General features: G+C 36.5%; 1 protein-coding gene across 1 annotated transcript in view; it reads left to right on the forward strand.

The window, feature by feature from the left end:
* Positions 1-20,083, forward strand: part of LOC127444079 (VPS10 domain-containing receptor SorCS1) — a 310,619-nt gene extending 290,536 nt beyond the window's left edge. The window contains exons 24-27 of the mRNA XM_051703250.1: positions 6,716-6,815; positions 6,902-7,007; positions 10,378-10,544; positions 19,125-20,083. Of these exons, the coding sequence (XP_051559210.1) occupies positions 6,716-6,815; positions 6,902-7,007; positions 10,378-10,544; positions 19,125-19,189 (438 nt within the window). The 3' untranslated portion in view covers positions 19,190-20,083. The remainder of the gene's footprint in view (positions 1-6,715; positions 6,816-6,901; positions 7,008-10,377; positions 10,545-19,124) is intronic.
* Positions 20,084-20,668: the final 585 nt, after the last annotated feature.

Genomic DNA, 20,668 nt, shown 5'->3' on the forward strand with positions numbered 1-20,668 from the left:
CTAATTTTCTCCTGAAATTAGATACGCTGTTTTGGTTACAAGAAAAGCACATAAACAAACTTTTATTTGATAAAAGTGAACTAATTTGGCTGTCAAATTTCTTATAGCTTACTCTGCTGTGGGTTTGGATATTCAGCCATTTCAGATATAGCTAAGTGTATTTGGCAATAACTGAGAACAGCCATTACTGAGTATTAGAATATGGCTCATTTCCTACAATATTAACATGTAATGTCATCTATATACAGTACAAGGCAGTGATGTCTTGCTATAAATTAGATGGTCATCAGTAATCCATCCAATAGATCATTCAGTCCTACATTTGTCTATGGACCAGAGATATTAGATCACAGGTGATATGGATATCTGCACTTTGTGGAGGTCTTTGTATGAGTGCCTACAACAGAGCCTTTCTGGCATTTTTCCTCGGCGAAACCTTCCTTGAAACTCCATGAGACCTGTTAAAGCAGATCCTCATAAATCTCTATTCAAGGGTGGCATGTTCCAAGTATAATGTGTAGATAGCCTTATTAAAAAAGTTTAATAGACTTACTGACCCTGGTACATTTCATAAAGAAGGTAATTATTAATGGAATGGTCTAATTTTAAATGGGTGAGAAATAAAGAGAGCGAGACAGAAGGTGGGAGAAAGGAAGGAATAAAGGACCGCAGAAATAAGTCAGGAGTCATTTTGCAAATAAGACAGATTTAATGAAGCTTGGAAAGAGAGAGTGGGAAAAAAAAATACCCTTTGAACAGGAAGTTGTGTTGTGTGAGATTTTACACCATCATCACTGATCTCAGATCTGACCGCTAAAGATAAAGTTAAAAAACTAGGGCTGTCAATCCAGAAAACATTTTAATAGGATGGAGGAGGGAGGAAATGAGGATGCACAATTAAAGATATGAGAAGCACCCATTGACTTTAGCTTACTTCCTCAGCAATATTTGCTTCAAACTGTTGCTCCGCCATGACAGTACATGACTTGAAATTAGGGGTATGACAATTCACTCTGACAACGATTCGATTTGATTACAATTATTTACCTAACGATTACGATGCATTGTGAAATCTGGTCACGACTGGATTCGATGCGATCCAATTCAATTATTTTGGAATGATTCATAATTATTTTCAAAACATATGCAGAAAAAAGATTCAAAGTTTTTACTGAACACTTGTAATTTAGAAAAAAACACTCACACTAGAGTCACAGATGCATTTAGGACCAAGGGGGTTTGGCTTATATGTGTGGCTGCAAATATTAACAAAAATGCTTTAAATTATATGCACAATAAAAAAATGCATTACATTATATGCACAATAGATATTATGAATATGTTACATTTAGACATAATGTGGTACATATAGATACAGTATGTTACATGCATACTAGATATCCTTTAGTAATAAAGAATAACATAATGTCTGATGCAACATAATGATTTGATACACACACACAAACAGACGGTAAACCGTTAAATAAGTGTAATAGATTTGCAGATCATTAAAGGCGGTTACACGGGATGTGGTAACCGTGAGTTCCCTATTCATTTTGGGATAGGGAGATAGGCTTAAGGCAGCTAAATGGAGGCGCCTCCGCTTGTCAAGCTCGTTTACGAGAATTCAGTCACATTTTCATGCAGGACTGTTTGCGGTACACACTGCGAAAGATAAAAATGCTTTATTTTTTTTTTGCAGCTGCTGTGTGTCATTGACCGATCACAGGTGACTGTGATCAACTAGTTCCCTTCAGAACAGTCTGAAATCGCTCCCTATTCCCTGTAGCATTCACTAACTATAAAGAGAATGAATGAACAAATGAGTGTTTTTGTTCACAGCCAATGCTGCCCACCTATCACATTTATTTAAGCTAAGTTCTTTTCATGTTTTAACTGTTTTATGGAGATATAACACATTTTATGCAGATACAAAAGCAATATTAGGCTAACATAAAATATCATAATCAGGGAAGAAGGCAACAACAATTAACTTTTGTGAAATGAATGCAAACAGTTTTGAATAATGACACAGAATGCCAAAGTTGGCAGCCTCCATCTATCCATCCATTTTATCTTATGTAGGTTTGCTGGGTGAAATAAACTTTCTTTATTTCAAAATGTGCTTTTTTCCCTTCAATCTCGCATTCTCCGCTCCGTGTCTGTTCCGAGAAGATTCGTATAATATGAGATCGTCACATTGGGTAGGCTATTAATATAGTATAATAATCAATTCTTAAATTCCATAATCGATGCATCGGAATTTCTTTGAAAGATCGTTGCACCGCAATGCGGTTGTCATGAGTCTAAGGAGTGTTGGCAAAGATTGTTTAAAAACATATTTATTTTTGTAATTCCATTTGGTACCACTAGTAGCACAAAAATATATATACTTCACCTTTAATGCACTATTGTTATTCTAACGTTTAACTTTTTTTTTTGTTAATCGTACCAAATAAACATGCAAAATTGACAACCTTATATAAACAAATGGATGTACCATAATAAAGTACAAAAACAAACATAAAGGGGATAATATCAGCTTTCAAGATTTATGCATACATATAAAACCTGACATTCAAGGGCGCTGTTTGTTTTGAGATGTTAGACCTAAATAAGATCCCTCCCATGTCATATATCTATATTTCTGAGTGAAGGTGATATATGATTTATGCCTAGATGTCATTGCAGTGTGGTGGAAACTCAAGTACGACAAACAACATCTCAAGCCCACTCTTTGCCTCAGCACACAATGCATCAGAACTCAACCAGCTCAGAAACAGAGAAATCAAATTCCTTCAGGGCATGATCTTATTTTAGGTTTTTCTTTGTTTCTGTTTATGTACTTTAATAACTGATTCATTTGGATGTATCGGACAGAATGTAGACGTGAGGGTGTTTAAAAGTCGACATGGAATCAAACTTGACCATATTTACTATATATATGTGTGTGTGTACAGTGCATCCGGAAAGTATTCACAGCGCTTCACTTTTTCCATATTTTGTTATGTTACAGCCTTATTCCAAAATGGATTAAATTCATTATTTTCCTCAAAATTCTACAAACAATACCCCATAATGAAAACATGAAAGGAGTTTGTTTGAAAAAAACAAAAAAAAAAAACAAAAAAAATCACATGTAGATAAGTATTCACAGCCTTTGCTCAATACTTTGTTGAAGCACCTTTGGCACCAATTACAGCCTCAAGTCATTTTGAGCATGATGCTACAAGCTTGGCACACCTATTTTTGGGCAGTTTCTCCCATTCTTCTTTGCAGGACCTCTCAAGCTCCATCAGGTTGGATGAGGAGCCATTTTCAGATCTCTCCAGAGATGTTCAATCAGTTTCAAGTCTGGGCTCTGGCTGGGCCACTCCAGGACATTCACAGAGTTGTCCCGTAGCCACTCCTTTGTTATCTTGGCTGTGTGCTTAGGGTCGTTGTCCTGTTGGAAGATGAACCTTCACCCCAGTCTGAGGTCCAGAGCGCTCTGGAGCAGGTTTTCATCAAGGATGTCTCTGTACATTGCTGCATTCATCTTTCCCTCGATCCTGACTAGTCTCAAAGTTCCTGCCGCTGAAAAACATCCCCACAGCATGATGCTGCCACCACCATGCTTCATTGTAGGGATGGTATTGGCCAGGTGATGAGCGGTGCCTGGTTTCCACCAGACATGACGCTTGCCATTCAGGCCAAAGAGTTCAATCTTTGAAATTTGTTTCTCATGGTCTGAGAGTCCTTCAGGTGCCTTTTGGCAAACACCAGCCAGGCTGTCATGTGCCTTTTACTGAGGAGTGGCTTCCGTCTGGCCACTCTACCATACAGGCCTGATTGGTGGAGTGCTGCAGAGATGGTTGTTCTTCTAGAAGGTTCTCCTCTCTCCACAGAGAAATGCTGGAGATCTGTCAGAGTGACCATCGGGTTCTTGGTCACCTCCCTGACTAAGGCCATTCTCCCTGATCGCTCAGTTTGGCCAAGTGGCCAGCTCTAGGAAGAATCCTGGTGGTTCCAAACTTCTTCCATTTACGGATGATGGAGGCCACTGGGACCTTCAATGCTGCAGAAATTTTTCTGTACCCTTCCCCAGATCTGTGCCTCTATACAATCCTGTCTCGGAGGTCTACAGACAATTCCTTGGACTTCATGGCTTGGTTTGTGCTCTGACATGCACTGTTAAGACAGGTGTGTGCCTTTCCAAATCATGTCCAATCAACTGAATTTACCACAGGTGGACTCCAATCAAGTTGTAGAAATATCTCAAGGATGATCAGTGGAAACAGGATGCACCTGAGCTCAATTTTGAGTGTCATGGCAAAGGGTACATGGGTACATGTGATTTTTTTTTTTTTTTTTTTCGTTTTTTATTTTTAATAAATTTGCAAAGATTTCAAACAAACTTCATTCACATTGTCATTATGGGGTATTGTTTGTAGAATTTTGAGGAAAATAATGAATTTAATCAATTTTGGAATAAGGCTGTAACATAACAAAATGTGGAAAAAGTGAAGCGCTGTGAATACTTTCCGGATGCACTGTATATACACTGGCGGCCAACAGTTTGGAATAATGTACAGATTTTGCTCTTATGGAAAGAAATTGTTACTTTTATTCACCTAAGTGACATTCAACTCATCACAATGTATAGTTAGGACATTAATAACGTGAAAAATTACTACTACAATTTTTTTTTTTTTTTTTTTTTTTAAATGTCAGAACATCTTAAACTACTTCAAAGAGTTCTCATCCAAAAATCCTCCATGTGCAGCAATGACAGCTTTGCAGATCCTTGGCATTCTAGCTGTCAGTTTGTCCAGATACTCAGGTGACATTTCACCCCACACTTCCTGTAGCACTTGCCATAGATGTGTCTGTCTTGTCGGGCACTTCTCACGCACCTTAAAGTCTAGCTGATCCCACAAAATCTCAATGGGGTTAAGATCATAACACTCTTTTCCAATTATCTGTTGTCCAGTGTCTGTGTTTCTTTGCCCATTCTAACCTTTTCTTTTTGTTTTTCTGTTTCAAAAGGCTTTTTCTTTGCAATTCGTCCCATAATGCCTGCACCCCTGAGTCTTCTCTTTACTATTGTACATAAAACTGGTGTTGAGTGGGTAGAATTCAATGAAGCTGACAGCTGAGGGCATGTGAGGCATCTATTTCTCAAGCTAGAGACTCTGATGTACTTATCCTCTTGTATAATTGTACATCTGGCTTTCCACGTCTCTTTCTGTCCTTGTTAGAGCCAGTTGTCCTCTGTCTTTGAAGACTGTAGTGTACGCCTTTGTATCCATCTTCAGTTTTTTGGCAATTTCAAGCATTGTATTGCCTTCATTCCTCAAAACAATGATTGACTGATGAGTTTCTAGAGAAAGCTGTTTCTTTTTTGCCATTTTTGACCTAATATTGACCTTAAGACATGCCAGTCAATTTTATACTGTGGCAACTCAAAAACAGACACAAAGAGAATGTTAAGCTTCATTTAATGAACCAATAACCTTTCAACAGTGTTTGATATAATGGCAAGTGATTTTCTAGTACCAAATTAGCAATTTAGCATGATTACTCAAGGATAAGGTGTTGGAGTGATGGCTGCTGGAAATAGGGCCAGTCATTTGATCAAAAATTACTTTTTTCAATTGGTGCTGTTTTTTTTTTACATCAGTAATGTCCTGACTATACTTTGTGATCAGTTGAATGCCACTTTGGTGAATTAAAGTACCAATTTCCTTCCGAAACTGCAAAACCGATACATTATTCCAAACTTTTTTGCCGCCAGTGTGAGTGTATATATATATATATATATATATATATATATATATATATATATATATATATATATATATATACACTACCGGTCGAAAGTTTTGAAACACACTCATTCTTTATTATATATATATATATATATTTTTTTTTTAGAATAATAGTAAAGTCATCAAAACTATGGAATAACATAAATGGAACTATGGGAATTATGTTGTGACTAAACAAAATCCAAAATAAATCAAAACTGTGTTATATTTTAGCATCTTCAAAGTAGTCACCCTTTGCCTAGAATTTTCAGAAATGTACTCTTGACATTTTCCCAACCAACTTCTTGAGGTATCACCCTGGGATGCTTTTTAAACAGTACTGAAGGAGTTCCCATCTATATGCTGGGCACTTATTGGCTGCTTTCTTTATTATTTGGTCCAAGTCATCAATTTCAAAAACTTTTTTATTAATTTATTTATTTATTTTTTCATTAAATTTTAGATTGATAATGAAATAAATTAATATGGTGGCACAATTATATTTTTGCCTTCAAAACTAATTTCAAATATTTAAGCATACACCTTCAGATCAAAAGATTTTTAAGATCATGAGAAACATTTCGGTATATATATATATATATATATATATATATATATATATATATATATATATATATATATATATATATATTCACTGTATGTTCCTGGTATTATTGTGGATGAGTCATCTGTGATATATTCTCTCAAAATAATTAAATATTTGTCTCAAAAAGTGATAACCATGGCCGCTTATTTATTAAGCCCTTCCCTAGAGAAAAGTTTTCACCCTTAGTAATTTTTCATTGCAAATATAAGATGGCCGATTCATGTTGTCTTAATATTTTCTTGTCTAACGTGGAGTGAACATTGATTGTGAGAATGTATTCTCTCTCTCTCTCTCTCTTTCTCTCTTTTGCTCCATTCAGCTATCAGAACTGGTGCTCAGTGCTCTGAATCAGAATCTAGTTCAGTTCACACTTAGACCTGGAGTCCAGATCACAGTATACACTGCCCATTTATCAGCAGGTAATATGAATGTCTTTAAATGAAGGCCAAAAACACACCAGAAAACGTAACTCTTGTTTTCTGCTTTATTTTTTACCTGCATTTAGCGCCTCTAGTGGACACAAGTGAGAACCACAGCGGCTCAGCTATGCTTATGCTCCTCTCTGTGGTTGTGGTGGGTTTGGCTGTGTTCCTCATCTATAAATTCAAAAGGTACTGGTATTCATTTTTAAAACCTGAATGTTAGTTTCTTTAATGTTTCTAATGTTAGCTTTTAATGTTTCTGAATCTCTTCATATTAGTAGGTTTCATACAGTTGGGCTCATAAGTTTACAAAACGTTTGCAGAATCTAATTTTATTTATTTATGTATTTATTTTAATACTGCCTGGATGATGCTATTTGTTATACAGTAGATATTAGACAAATATTAGGCGAATAACAAAAAAACTGCTAGCATTCATTGATTCTTGTGGAAGCAACACTAAATATTAAGAATCATGGGTATGCAATTTAACAAGATAATTTGTGTCATTTGTCATGTGGAACTCCAGGGTACTAAATGAAAAAAAAAAAATAAATAGATGATAGCTTTTAAGTTTTTTTTTTTTTTTTTTTTTAAATGCTACACTTCTTACAGATTCTACAAGGGGTATGTGAACTTGGAACAACACATGATTATATCTTATCAAGTATATTATATAGACTCACATGCTGTTTTTTTTTTCCAGAACATGCCCTAACCTCACCCTTTTAAAAATTCAATATATAAACTGTTTCCATATCGGCACATTAAGGTGAAGTGGGTTAAATGAGCTCTTAAGAAAGTTTAAAACAACTTATCCTTGTGATTTGGATAGATACTGTAAACCAATGACCAGATATGTCGAGTGGTGACTAACCAACTTTGCTCTTGCAGAGCCTTCATATTTTTGTGTTAGCGTTCATAACAAATGAGAAATGTCAGTCAGCACATAGACATTATCAATATTTAGCCCTTTGAGATTTTCAAGTTGACCTTTATGAAATGTTAAATGATTGCACTGGTTCCATCACTGGGCTGAGAGGGAAAAGGGCAAGAGAGGTCAATAAGACAAGATCTGAAGACAGGAGAGAGACATGAGGAGATGCTGTTCAGACTAAGCATGTGCCAAAAATTCTGACATCATTTTCTCACCCTCATGTAATTCTAAACCTATATGATTTTTTTTTTTTTCTTCTTCTTCTTCTTCTGTGAATCACAGAAAAAGATGTTTCTGAGAATGAGATTGTACATGTTGCTCTTTTCCATGCAATTATAATAAATGGGTACTGGAACTTTCAAGCCTCAAAAATAACGAAAATCACCATCAAAGTTTCTTAACCGTGACTTATGCACTGTATTTCAAGTCTTCTGAAGTCATACATTGACGCTGGATTACAAAAAAAAAAAAAAAAAAAGACTGAAATTCAAGTAATTGTTTGCTGAATATCTTGTTTTAGCTCTCAGTGGCAGATGCATAAGAAAAGTAGCAAATTGTGAATGAATTATTTGCGCTGGTTTTGTGAACCAAATCAACCAATTCATTGAATAGACCTGAATCAGACATCACTACTTCTCTCATGAATACACCATGAGATACACCATGAGTTTGGGAGGATGTCAAGATTTTTTAATAACTAACAATTTAAATTTGGATCTTTTTCTCACACAAAGCTAGTGTCTGAATTTAGAGGACATGGAAAATGAGGCAAAAGTGATACTGAAGGATCATTGAAGTAAAAATTATACTTTTATGGTGCTTTTGTTTTTCCATTTCCTATTCACTTTGATTGTATGTAAGCGATGCTAGACATCTACTTTTGTAGAATAAAGTAAGCCATACAGGTTTGGAATGACATGTGGGTAAGTAAATAATGTAAAAATTGTCTTTTTTGGGGTTAAATGTTTCTTAAAGTTCTAAATAAATGTACACTGCTGATTTATGCAAGCCGATTTAGCTTTTAATGCTCCCAGTGTTACTCGCAATTGCATTTTTACTAGTAAGAATTCCAATTACAGAACTCTATTCGCATTTGTAATTGTAAAAATAAAAATGAAAGAGATCTACAATTTATTTTGTTTACTAGTAAGAATTATCCTCACAGAGCTCTCTGATGACATTTTTACTAGGAAAAATGCAATTGCAGAGCTATACTTTTAGACTATGATCTGTTCTGTGACAGACAACTTTGGCTCATATGCTAAGGTTCAGAGAAAACTTGATGTGAAAATGCAGTAACTACAAAATCCACATCAAAATAATTTGATGGACGGATGGATGGATAAATGGAAAGTAATGCCATGTCAGCACCAAAGGTTATTTTCATGGCAAAAACAGAGTAGTTTAAAGCGTAATCAAAAATAAATAAAAAAATAAAAACATCGTCCCTCAAAACACTGTATCCAGCTATAGTCGCGAACAATAACAATCGGCTAATATTGGCTGGGATGGTGCTTTACAATCCCGGTCCAGTATTTCACGAACACCCGCAGCGTGATTTTTTTGGGAGCTGATTTTTTACAGGCATATCATTTTAACTGGTATATCAATGGATGAGCTTAATCCTGGAACAGTGAACAAACATAGTGGCCAATAAGGGGACAGCTTGCTCACATGTGACTTTTATTGACATAGTTATGGCCCGTTTTGAAATGTTGCCTTGTGAAAGCGAACCGAACCAAGAAGAAAATGCAACATTGCAACAATTTAGTCCCCATTTTGGAACAAAGCAAACGGTCTACAGGTCTGAAAACGCTCTTAATTACCTGTCCATTTGAGTTCAGTTTCCTTACTGCAAAGTCCCTCTCCAGTTGCATTTAGTGCTATAAATGTACTTTTAAATTCTCAAAGGCAATGCTGAGCTTAAGTTCTATTCTAGTTTTTGCTTACATGACACTCTCTCTCCGTAATGATGCTGACAAAGTAGAAAAAAATCACCTCTCCAAAGGGAGGCTTAGATTTAGCCTATGCAGAAAAGCTCAATTCCAACTCCTAAGTGAGATTTTTTACACAGAGGTCATTTTTTCCACATCCGACCGTGTAATAATTCCATTACAAATGTAAAAAAAAAATCCCTGGGGAAAATCCCAGACTTCACCTTGCAAACGCAGTATACAGCACTCAAAAACTGTAAACACAAGTTTCCTGTGGTTAACATCCAAAGTGATGTGGATTACAAAGCCGAAAATAATGTACTGGTTTAGAATTCTCTCCTCACCCTTATTTTCCCAAGCAGTTCGTTTTAGTGTTGGGCAACATTCAGCACTTAAGAATTGGCTGCCTTTCAATTCATGAGTTAGAATTTGATTTGAATTGGCCTCACCCAACAGTTTGTTGAACTGGAATTTGATTTGAAATGACAGAAAGAGGATTTACTAAATTGAAATTAAAAGCAATTCAACACATAAAACACAAATGATTACATCATTAATTTTGACTAGTAATGCCTATTTATTCCCTGATTTTTATTCCCCATTCTCATTTCTGGATTGCACACAAACATGCATCTTATACCATAAGGCATTTGTTTTGCCCGTGTCTCATTGTAAATCTGTCCTCAAGGAAGATCCCAGGCCTCCACGTCTATGCAGCGATGCAGGACGAAAAAGAACAAGAAATGATCCAGAGTCCAGTGTCTCCCACAGACAGCACACCCAGCTGCAGTTCTCAGAGAGAGCTGCTCACTTCACTGGAACCTCTGGACACAGAGCCCAATACTCAGACCATCGGTGAGTACTGCTTAACATGCTGTTCTCAGTTACTGGAACCTGTGGGCTTAGAACATAACACAGAAGCCCTCTGCACACACTACTGATTCTACACTTCGGACCACACGATTTGAAGCATTAGGGTTTGTGCAACTCAAATGACATGAATTCAACCCTCCTATGGTATTCAAAAATGGCACTTTCCTTTGGTATTAGCGGTCATTTTTGACCGGAAGGTTTAGATGTGTAACCTTTTCATTTTTTAATTTTCTTTTTAATTTTTTTTTTTTTTTTATGATGATGATGATGATAAAGATGCCATTTTTTCTTCCCTGAAGTAAGAACAATAAAATTATGCATTTATTTTGGGATTTTATGCTATTTTTATCTTATTTACATGTGCATCTCTAAATTCTACCATGAATTTGCATATACAAATAAGCAATTTTTTTTATTTAAAAAAAAAAAAAAAATTATTCAGAACCTACACTTCTATTATTTGAAACATGAAGAAAATATGATAATTTGACATAAATTGGAGGCAGATTGCTGCTATGTAGTGAAAAACAAATATAAATAACATGACTTGAAATACCATGTCATGCCAGTAACAGCCTATAAACAGAATAAGCAATTTTCTACCAATAATGTATTTCAAACATAAAAATGTAATAACTCAAAGAGAATGCATAACAATGTCAAGAAAATTAAAATCAAGAAACAGAAATGGACTGCAAAATTCTGAAAATGCAATTAGAGTATAAATCAGAAGAATTAGAGTAAACATTTTGCAATTTCAAACATTCTACAGTAAAAAAAAAATATTTCGCAAACGTGTGTGTTTTGTGTGTGTGTGTGATCTGCATTGTGAGTGTGTTATCGTCTCAACCCTTAATTTCTGAGTGTGTATGTTTAGCAGTGTGGCTGATTGTGCATTGTGATGTTTAGCATTGTGGTTTTATTTGTGTGTGTGTGTGTGTGTGTGTGTGAGAGACGAGAGAGAGAGAGAGAGAGAGAGAGAGAGAGAGAGAGTGGGTGTGTATGTTTTGTATGGCGTCATTTTAATATCACCAGAACCTGAATTTGAAAAAGCCTCCGAATTCATGATCTTGAAAGAAGACTGGGTGTAATTTGATGTCATCAAAAATATTTGCTGTTAATTTTAAATGCATATCACCTAAAAAATAAAAAATAAATTCAGGTTGTGAAATTCAAGTTTTTATTATACAAGTCAGATCAATCAAATCAAATCACTTTATTGTCACACAGCCATATACACAAGTGCAATGGTGTGTGAAATTCTTGGGTGCAGTTCCAATCAACATAGCAGTCGTGACAGTGATGAGACATATACCAATTTACAATAACATCAAATTAACACAACACTTTAATTTAAACATTTGTTATACACATAATTACACTCAACAATATACAAATAATAACATACACTGTACAGTATACAATACGCTGTTTTTTTTTTTTGTTTATTTTTTGTTTTTTGTTTTTTTTTACTATATAGATACACATTATTCAATAAAAATTAAAATTTAAAATATATAAAAAAATAAAAATAAAACAAAAAGTATATATATATATATATATATATATATATATATATATATATATATATATAGAATGTACAGTATTGTACTGTATTGACATTCAGGCTGTCAGTTGATAGTCAGTTGTTAAGAGAGACATAATATAATAATAATAAAATAATTTATGACAGTCCGGTGTGAGATATAAGAGTAAGGGTAATAAAGTGCAGTGCTGATGTATATTGATCATGAGAGATCAAGAGTTCAGAAGTCTGATTGCTTGGGGGAAGAAGCTATCATGGAGTCGGCTGGTGCGGGTCCTGATGCTGCGATACCGCCTACCTGATGGTAGCAGTGAGAACAGCCCATGGCTCGGGTGGCTGGAGTCTCTGATGATCCTCCGAGCTTTTTTCACACACCGCCTTGTGTATATTTCCTGGAGGGAGGGAAGCTCACCTCCGATGATGTGTTTGGCAGTTCGCACCACCCTTTGCAGTGCTTTGCGGTTGTGGGCGGTGCTATTGCCGTACCAGGCGGAGATACAGCCAGTCAGGATGCTCTCCACAGTTCAGGTGTAGAACCGTGTGAGGATGTGGCGGTTCATTCCAAACTTCCTCAGCCGTCTCAGGAAGAAGAGGCGCTGATGAGCCTTCTTCACGACGACTTCAGTGTGGACGGACCATGTGAGTTCCTCAGTGATGTGGACACCCAGGAACTTGAAGCTGCTGACTCTCTCCACTGGTGCTCCATTGATGGTGATGGGACTGTGTTCTCTGTCTTTTCTTCTGAAGTCCACCACAAGCTCCTTTGTCTTGCTGATGTTGAGGGAGAGGTTGTGCTCCTGACACCAATGTGTCAGAGTGTGCACCTCCTCTCTGTAGGCTGTTTCATCATTGTCAGTGATCAGACCTACCACTGTCGTGTCATCAGCAAACTTAATGATGGCATTGGAGCTATGTGTTGCCACACAGTCATGTGTGTACAAGGAATACAGTAGTGGGATGAGAACACAGCCCTGTGGGGCTCCAGTGTTGAGGGTCAGTGAGGAGGAGATGTTGCTGCCTATTCTAACCACCTGGCGTCTGCTTGACAGGAAGTCCAGGATCCAGCTGCACAGCGAGCTGTTTAAGCCCAGAGCCCGGAGTTTCTCATCTAGCTTGGAGGGCACTATGGTGTTGAATGCTGAGCTGTAGTCTACAAACAGCATTCTCACATAAGTGTTCTTTTTTTCCAGGTGGGAGAGAGCAGTGTGTATTGTAGATGCAATGGCATCATCAGTGGAGCGGTTGTTGCGGTAAGCAAACTGCAGCGGGTCAAGATTGAGTGGCAAGACAGAGCAGATGTAATCTCTGATTAGTCTCTCAAAACATTTGCTGATGATGGGGGTCAGAGCAACAGGACGCCAGTCATTTAAGCAAGTGATTTTGGATTGCTTTGGAACAGGCACAATGGTGGATGTTTTAAAACATGTGGGGACTACAGACAAAGAGAGGGAAAGGTTGAAAATGTCCGTAAAAACACCAGCCAGCTGGTTCGCGCACGCTCTGATGACGCGGCCCGGAATGCCGTCTGGGCCTGCGGCTTTGCGGATATTCACCCGTCGGAAGGATCGGGTTACATCCGCTACAGAGACGGAGAGTGAACTGACCTCTGTAGCTTCAGCCGCGAGAGCTCTCTCCGTGAGGGTGGTGTTATTTCCCTCGAAACGAGCATAAAAAGTATTTAGCTCATCCGGTAGAGAGGCAGCGGTATTCATGGCGGAGTTTTTATTCCCTTTAATGTCCGTGATGATGTTAGTTCCCTGCCACATGCTTCTAGAGTTGGTGGTGTTAAACTGTCTTCCAATCTTGTCCCTGTACTGGCGTTTTGCTGTTTTGATAGTTTTTCGGAGGGCATGACTGGCTTGTTTATGCTCCTCCGCGTTCCCGGAATTAAAAGCGGAGGCCCGCACATTAAGTGCCGCGCAAACATCGCTATTGATCCACGGCTTCTGATTCGGATAGATTCGTACAGTTCACTTCCTCTACGCACGTTCTGATGAAACACATTACGGTATCAGCATAAAGCTCGATGTCGTCATCAGAGGCGGACCGGAACATCTCCCAGTCCGTGTGATCAAAACAGTCTTGTAGCATAGAGTCTGATTGGTCCGACCAGCACTGGATCGTTCTGAGGGTGGGTGCTTCCTGTTTCAGTTTCTGCCTGTAAGCGGGCAGAATGGAAGAGTGGTCCGATTTGCCAAATGGTGGGTGGGGGAGGGATTTGTAGCCATCCCGGAACGGAGAGTAGCAATGATCCAAAACCCGGTCCCCTCGTGTGTTGAAACTAATGTGCTGGTGATATTTTGGTGCGACTGATTTTAAACTGGCTTTATTAAAGTCCCCGGTCACAATGAACGCGGCCTCAGGGTGCGCGGTTTCTTGCTCACTTATACTCCCATACAGTTCCTTGAGTGCCCGGTCTGTGTCGGCTTGTGGGGGAATGTACACAGCAGTGATAATGACCGCTGTGAATTCCCTCGGTAGCCAGAATGGTCGACACAGAAGCATAAGAAATTGCAGATCAGGAGAACAGAAAGACTTGATGGAATGTACATTCCTCTGATCACACCAGGATTTGTTGATCATAAAACATACACCACCTCCTCTAGTTTTACCTGAGAGGTCTTTCGCTCTGTCCGCTCGGTGCATGGAGAACCCCGCGGGTTCAATGGCTGAGTCTGGAATCTCCGCAGACATCCAAGTTTCCGTAAGGCAGATAATGCAGCAGTCCCTCGTCTCTCGTTGGAAAGAGATCCGCGCTTTCAGCTCGCAGAGCTTGTTATCCAGAGACTGAACATTTGCCAGTAGAATAGTGGGTAGCGGGGGTCGATTTGCGCGGCGTCTTACTCCGATGAGAACGCCGGCTCTGTTTCCCCTTTTCCTCCTGCGTTTCCACGGCCGTGCTGCCCAGACAAAGGGCTCCGCTTGCGTGTTTGTAAACAGCGGGTCGGCATTGAGGAATGTGAAGTCCGGTTTTCGGTGTGAGATCGCTGAACCAATGTCCAAAAGTGTTTGTCTGTCGTAGACAATAAGGCAGACAACATCCAAGACAAAAAACATAAGAATTGTAAACAAAACAAACAAAACATTGCTATGTTGTGTCGGAGCTCACAACGCAGCAGCCATACTCGGCGCCATCTTGATTCCAAGTGGTGGTGGATTTCAGGTTGTGAAATTCAGGTCTCAGTATTCAGGTTGTTGAATACGGGTTGAATAATTCAGGTGGCAAAATGCGAGGATGACATCCGGGAATGCAAGGAAGGGCAAACGAGCGTTGATGTAATCCATCTCTCTCTTAGACAATTGCAAAGTGATGGAAACAGCTCAAAAGTCATTTTAAAGTATTAATGAATATATACAGTATATTATACATATATAGCTGTAAATATATATAGCCTAAATTTTTAATAATGTGCAAAACATCTTTTCTTTGCTCCTTGGCAATTCACATTGAATGAATCTGCTGAAAAGGCCATTAAAATTATTCACGAGCACGCATACATGCCCAGATAACACAATCCCCAGTTGATCCATAACACCGGACAAGCTCAGCAGTACATCACCGTAAACATCTCTCATTCAGAAGTTTCAAATGTTTTTTTTTTGTTGTTGTTGTTTTTTGGTCTGATTGATGTCTGTGTAAATGTAAGAGCTGCTTTTAACTCATGAAGAACACATGAAAAGCGAAAGCAATGTACATGTACATTGTAGTCTGGTGGTGTGAATAAAGTATGTGCTTCATAATCTTATGTGTTGTTTATTGACCAACATTAGAATATACACATACAAAAATATACTGTAAATTGACATTATAGTGCTTTTATTATTATTATTATTATTATTATTATTATTGTAATGTGTTACAATCATGACATACCATAGTCTGGGTGTAATGAACTTATATACATGAATGAACATATGTACTGTTTGATACACAGATAACTGAAATGTCTAAATAAAGAAGAAACATACAAGTGTTATATTTCTGTTCTCCCCCTTCATCGCTGCTTGACTTGGGTGAAATGAAGCCGTGTCACCTGAAAGATAAAACTTTAATGAAAGAAAAATAAAATGTTAGCTCTGGTAAGTAAACAGCAGTATCACTTTTTCAAGATTTATAAATAGAAACAAAACTTTTGCTGGCTTTTGTCGCATCCTGCGCAGCACACTGTCTGAAAGTAAATGAAATTTTGGTCACAAAGGCAGCGTGATCATACAGTGATTTGGTATATGCACAAATTGAGTGTATAGGAAATTAATATAATAATACCTGATTAATAATAGCTACAGGAAAAGACAAAGAATACTTTATATGCCTCTGTACTATTATTGATATGTTTTTTTTTAGGTTTCAAACTGGTAATTACAAGGGTATTATGCTATAAATGTGGTTTATGAGGACATTTCTAGTGTCCCCATAATTTAAATCCCTTAAGAAACATACTAGGTGATGTTTTATTGAAAATGTAAAAATGCAGAAAGTTTTTTTGTGAGGGTTAGGTTTAGGGGTAGGTTTAGGGTTAGGGGATAGAATCTATAGTTCGTACAGTATAAAAATCATTATGTCTATGGAGAGTCCTCATAATGATAGCTGCACAAACATGTGTGTGTGTGTGTGTGTGTGTGTGTGTGTGTGTGTTTGTGTTAATACTTAAAAGAAAATGTGAGGAAGAAAAAGACTGACATTTAAGGTTAAATGAGTCGTGTAATGATCACTTTTTATCTTTCACGCATGCATTACATGCAAAACAAAATAAACTATAATGGAATACTGCTGTCTAATTTTAGTAAGGGGTACAATGCAAATGCACATATTACTGAACACTTCTCTAAAGTATATAGATGGAGCCCAGATATGTATTATCATGAAGGTAACATGGTCTGCCTGAAAATAAACATAATAAATAAGACACTGGCAAATCATCAGTACTCTACAAATCTACACATGAGGTTAGACTATCCAGAATTTTGATAAAAATATAAAAAAGTGAGATGGCATGCTAACTCAAGCAATCCAGACTGATGTAAACAATTAGGAGCAGAATTTGTGTTGTACATTCAAAGTTCACTATATTTTCATTCAACACTAATACAAATGTGCAAGAGAAAGTGAAATATAATTATAATAAATATAATAGATATTATCAAACAGCCAAGACATGCAACACATATCATCCTCAGATTTTGCCACCTGAATTTTTCAATCTGTGTTCAACAACCTGAATATTGAGACCTGAATTTCACTACCTGAAATCCACCACTTGAATAATAAAAACTTGAATTTCACAACCTACATTTTTTGGAGGTGAATTCACACAAAATAATTTAAAATATTTAAAATGAACAGCAAAAATTTTCGATAACATCAAATTACATCCAGTCTTTTTTCAAGATCATGAATTCAGAGGCTATTTCAAGTTCTGGTGATATAAAAATGACGCCATAGTTTTGCACTGAGGATGTTTTAGAGGCTCACCCTGCAATTTCTATTTTTTATTTATTTATTTATTTTTGCATTGTGGCTGATTTATGGATTGTATTTCATAGATCAAAATAAATCAATAAAATTGCTCTGTTTTTTGGTCTTTCCCATTCATTTTCAATGGTCGGTCAATTTTGACCATGGATACTAAAGGTGTCGCTTTTTTTTTATGACCACTTAGACATCAAAACAAGCCCAATTTTATTTTATTTGTATGTTCAGATGGCAAATGTAGGAATAGTCACCAAGTGTCGTACTGCTCAGATAAAGGAAACAAATTTTATAAAATTAAAAAATGTGTATTTAGGTAAAAAATTACCGAATACCATAGGAGGGTTAACAAACTCCCATTTGAAACTGAACTCATCTTGGAACTGATATTGGTGGAGTCAGGCCCAGATTATGCATCAGATTATACCCCCCCCCCCCCCCCCCATTATTATTATAATTGTTATAAAAAATATCTGTAATATATTATTTATATAGTTTATTATGTATTATATATGATGTATTAGTAACATTTTAATGTTTAAATTTATTTAATAAAAAATAAGCTGTCACTCTAGGGTTCTTTTTTTACCTCATTGAGCATTCTGCGGTGTGCCCTTTGAGTCATCTTGGCTGGACGGCCACTTCTAGGGAGAGTAGCCACAGTACTAAATTGTCTCCATTTAGAGACAATTTGTCTAACTGTGGTAAGATGAATATCTAAGGTAACTTTGTAACCCTTTCCAGCTTTATGCAAAGTAACAATTCTTGATCGTAGGTCTTCTGAGATATATTTTTTCCACAAAGCATGGTCCACGTCAGCATATGCTTCTTGTGAATAGCAAACTCAAAATGTTAAAGTGTTTTTTATATGTCAAAGTAGCTCTAACCCACACCTCCAATCTCGTTTCATTAATTGGATGCCAGGTTTGCCAACTTCTGACTCTAATTAGCTTTTGTTGATGTCAATAGCCTAGGGGTTTACATACTTTTTTCCAACCTACATTGTGAATGCTTGAATGATGTATTCAGTATGTACAAAAAACTACAATATTTTGTGTGTTATTAGTTAAAACAGATTGTGTTCGTTCACTATTGTAACTTAGATGAAGATCAAACCAGATTTTCAGACAAATGTATAAATAAAAGCAAGTAATTCCAAAGGGATTATACTTTTCACATACTTTTTCTGGCCATTGTGCATTTATTAGTACATTGTACTATTATTATTATTATACATGTAATATTTGTTTAATAATTTCTTAACTTGTTCTTGACATTGCTATGGGATAAACCCTGGAACCTTTATTTTGGCAGAAAAATGCAGGAACGTTCTGTGTAAAGTCACGTAAACAATCGCCTTTGAATGACCACCTGACGTGCTCAGAACAGAGCTGTGCATGAGCAGCGTGTGCAGACTAATGTGCAATATGCATCAGATAGTGCGTCAATCATCAATGTGGGTGTGCCGCCTGAGATTATAGTAACCCTGTGACTTGTTGAATATGCTAAGAATTCCAAATCAATGTCTGTTTTTCTCTTTGCCCAGAATGCATCAAACCTCATCCACGTGTCAAATTCTCATCGGATCTTCCTACATACATCGACGTTTGAACTCTGGACTCCGTCATGTCGAAAACTTGCGGACACAAAGGTTTCAAGCTTTATTCAGTACTTGTGCATGTTGGACATTAACTTTACTGTGCTCTGTGAATACTAGAACAAACTTTGTACAGGTTTTTTACACATTCATGTATTCAAAATGAGAACAGTTTTTGAAGCCGTTAATTTATAAAGATTGCCAGTGTGTACAGAGTTAGAGTGAAAGACCAGCATGTCCTAGAGTGGAATCAGAAAATTATTCTTGTTTTCTCTTAGGTGTCTTTTTTATTTGTATTTCTAACAGTGGTCATACAGTATTAATGAGAGTAACATATTGATGTGTGACTTTTTGGGAGTGTTTTAATATCAAACTGCAAAATGATTAATGATAATGATAAACCTTGTCTGGGTTTTATTTTGTAAAACTGCAATGGGGTTAAAAGGTCGGAGTCCACTTGTGAACTTGTGGAGTTCATGCCAGCTCGAGTGTATGCTGTCATGCTGTCACTTAACATGTACTTTATTGCAAATTATGGTTTTACCACTAATTTTCGTGACTTTATTTATGAAACAGGGTTAAAGTTCAAGCTTGTTTATTTTGTTTTGATTCTCTGCAACATCTGAGCACTCTAGTTGATTTTCTTAGTCAAATCAATTCTTCATACATTGTTATTAACAATTAACTTCTTGGTTTACCGATTTGTATCAAGACATGCTTTGTAAACATTAAGCATTATGTTCTCAAGACACTATGTCCAAGCAAATAATGATTATAATATTAATATTTATATAATATTAATGGTAACACTTTATTATAAGGTTGTATCCATCAACATTTGTTAATGCTGTAACAAAATAATAAATAATACATTTACAATATTGGTTAATGTTAATTTGTACATACACTACCGGTCAAAAGTTTTGAAACACTTACTCATTCTTTATTATAATGGGTTTTTTTTTTTCACATTTTAGAATAATAGTAAAGTCATCAAAACTATGGAATAACATATATGGAACTATGGGAATTATGTTGTGACTAAACAAAATCCAAAATAAATCAAAACTGTGTTATATTTTAGCATCTTCAATGTAGTCACCCTTTGCCTAGAATTTGCAGACATGTACTCTTGACATTTTCTCAACCAACTTCTTGAGGTATCACCCTGGGATGCTTTTTAAACAGTATTGAAGGAGTTCCCATCTATGTTGGGCACTTATTGGCTGCTTTTCTTTATTATTTGGTCCAAGTCATCAATTTCATTTTTTTATTACATTTTAGTTAAATTAATATGGTGGCACAATTATATTTGTGTCTACAAAACTAATTTCAAACATTTAAGCATCATGAGAAACATTTCAGTCAAGTGTTTCAAAAGTTTTGACCGGTAGTGTGTATATATATATATATATAATCACACACTGTATATTAGTATACACTACCGGTCAAAAGTTTAAAAATATAATTGTGCCACCATATTAATTTATTTC

The sequence above is a fragment of the Myxocyprinus asiaticus genome, chromosome 7 (assembly GCF_019703515.2).
Source record: "Myxocyprinus asiaticus isolate MX2 ecotype Aquarium Trade chromosome 7, UBuf_Myxa_2, whole genome shotgun sequence".
Classification (NCBI taxonomy): Eukaryota; Metazoa; Chordata; class Actinopteri; order Cypriniformes; family Catostomidae; genus Myxocyprinus; species Myxocyprinus asiaticus.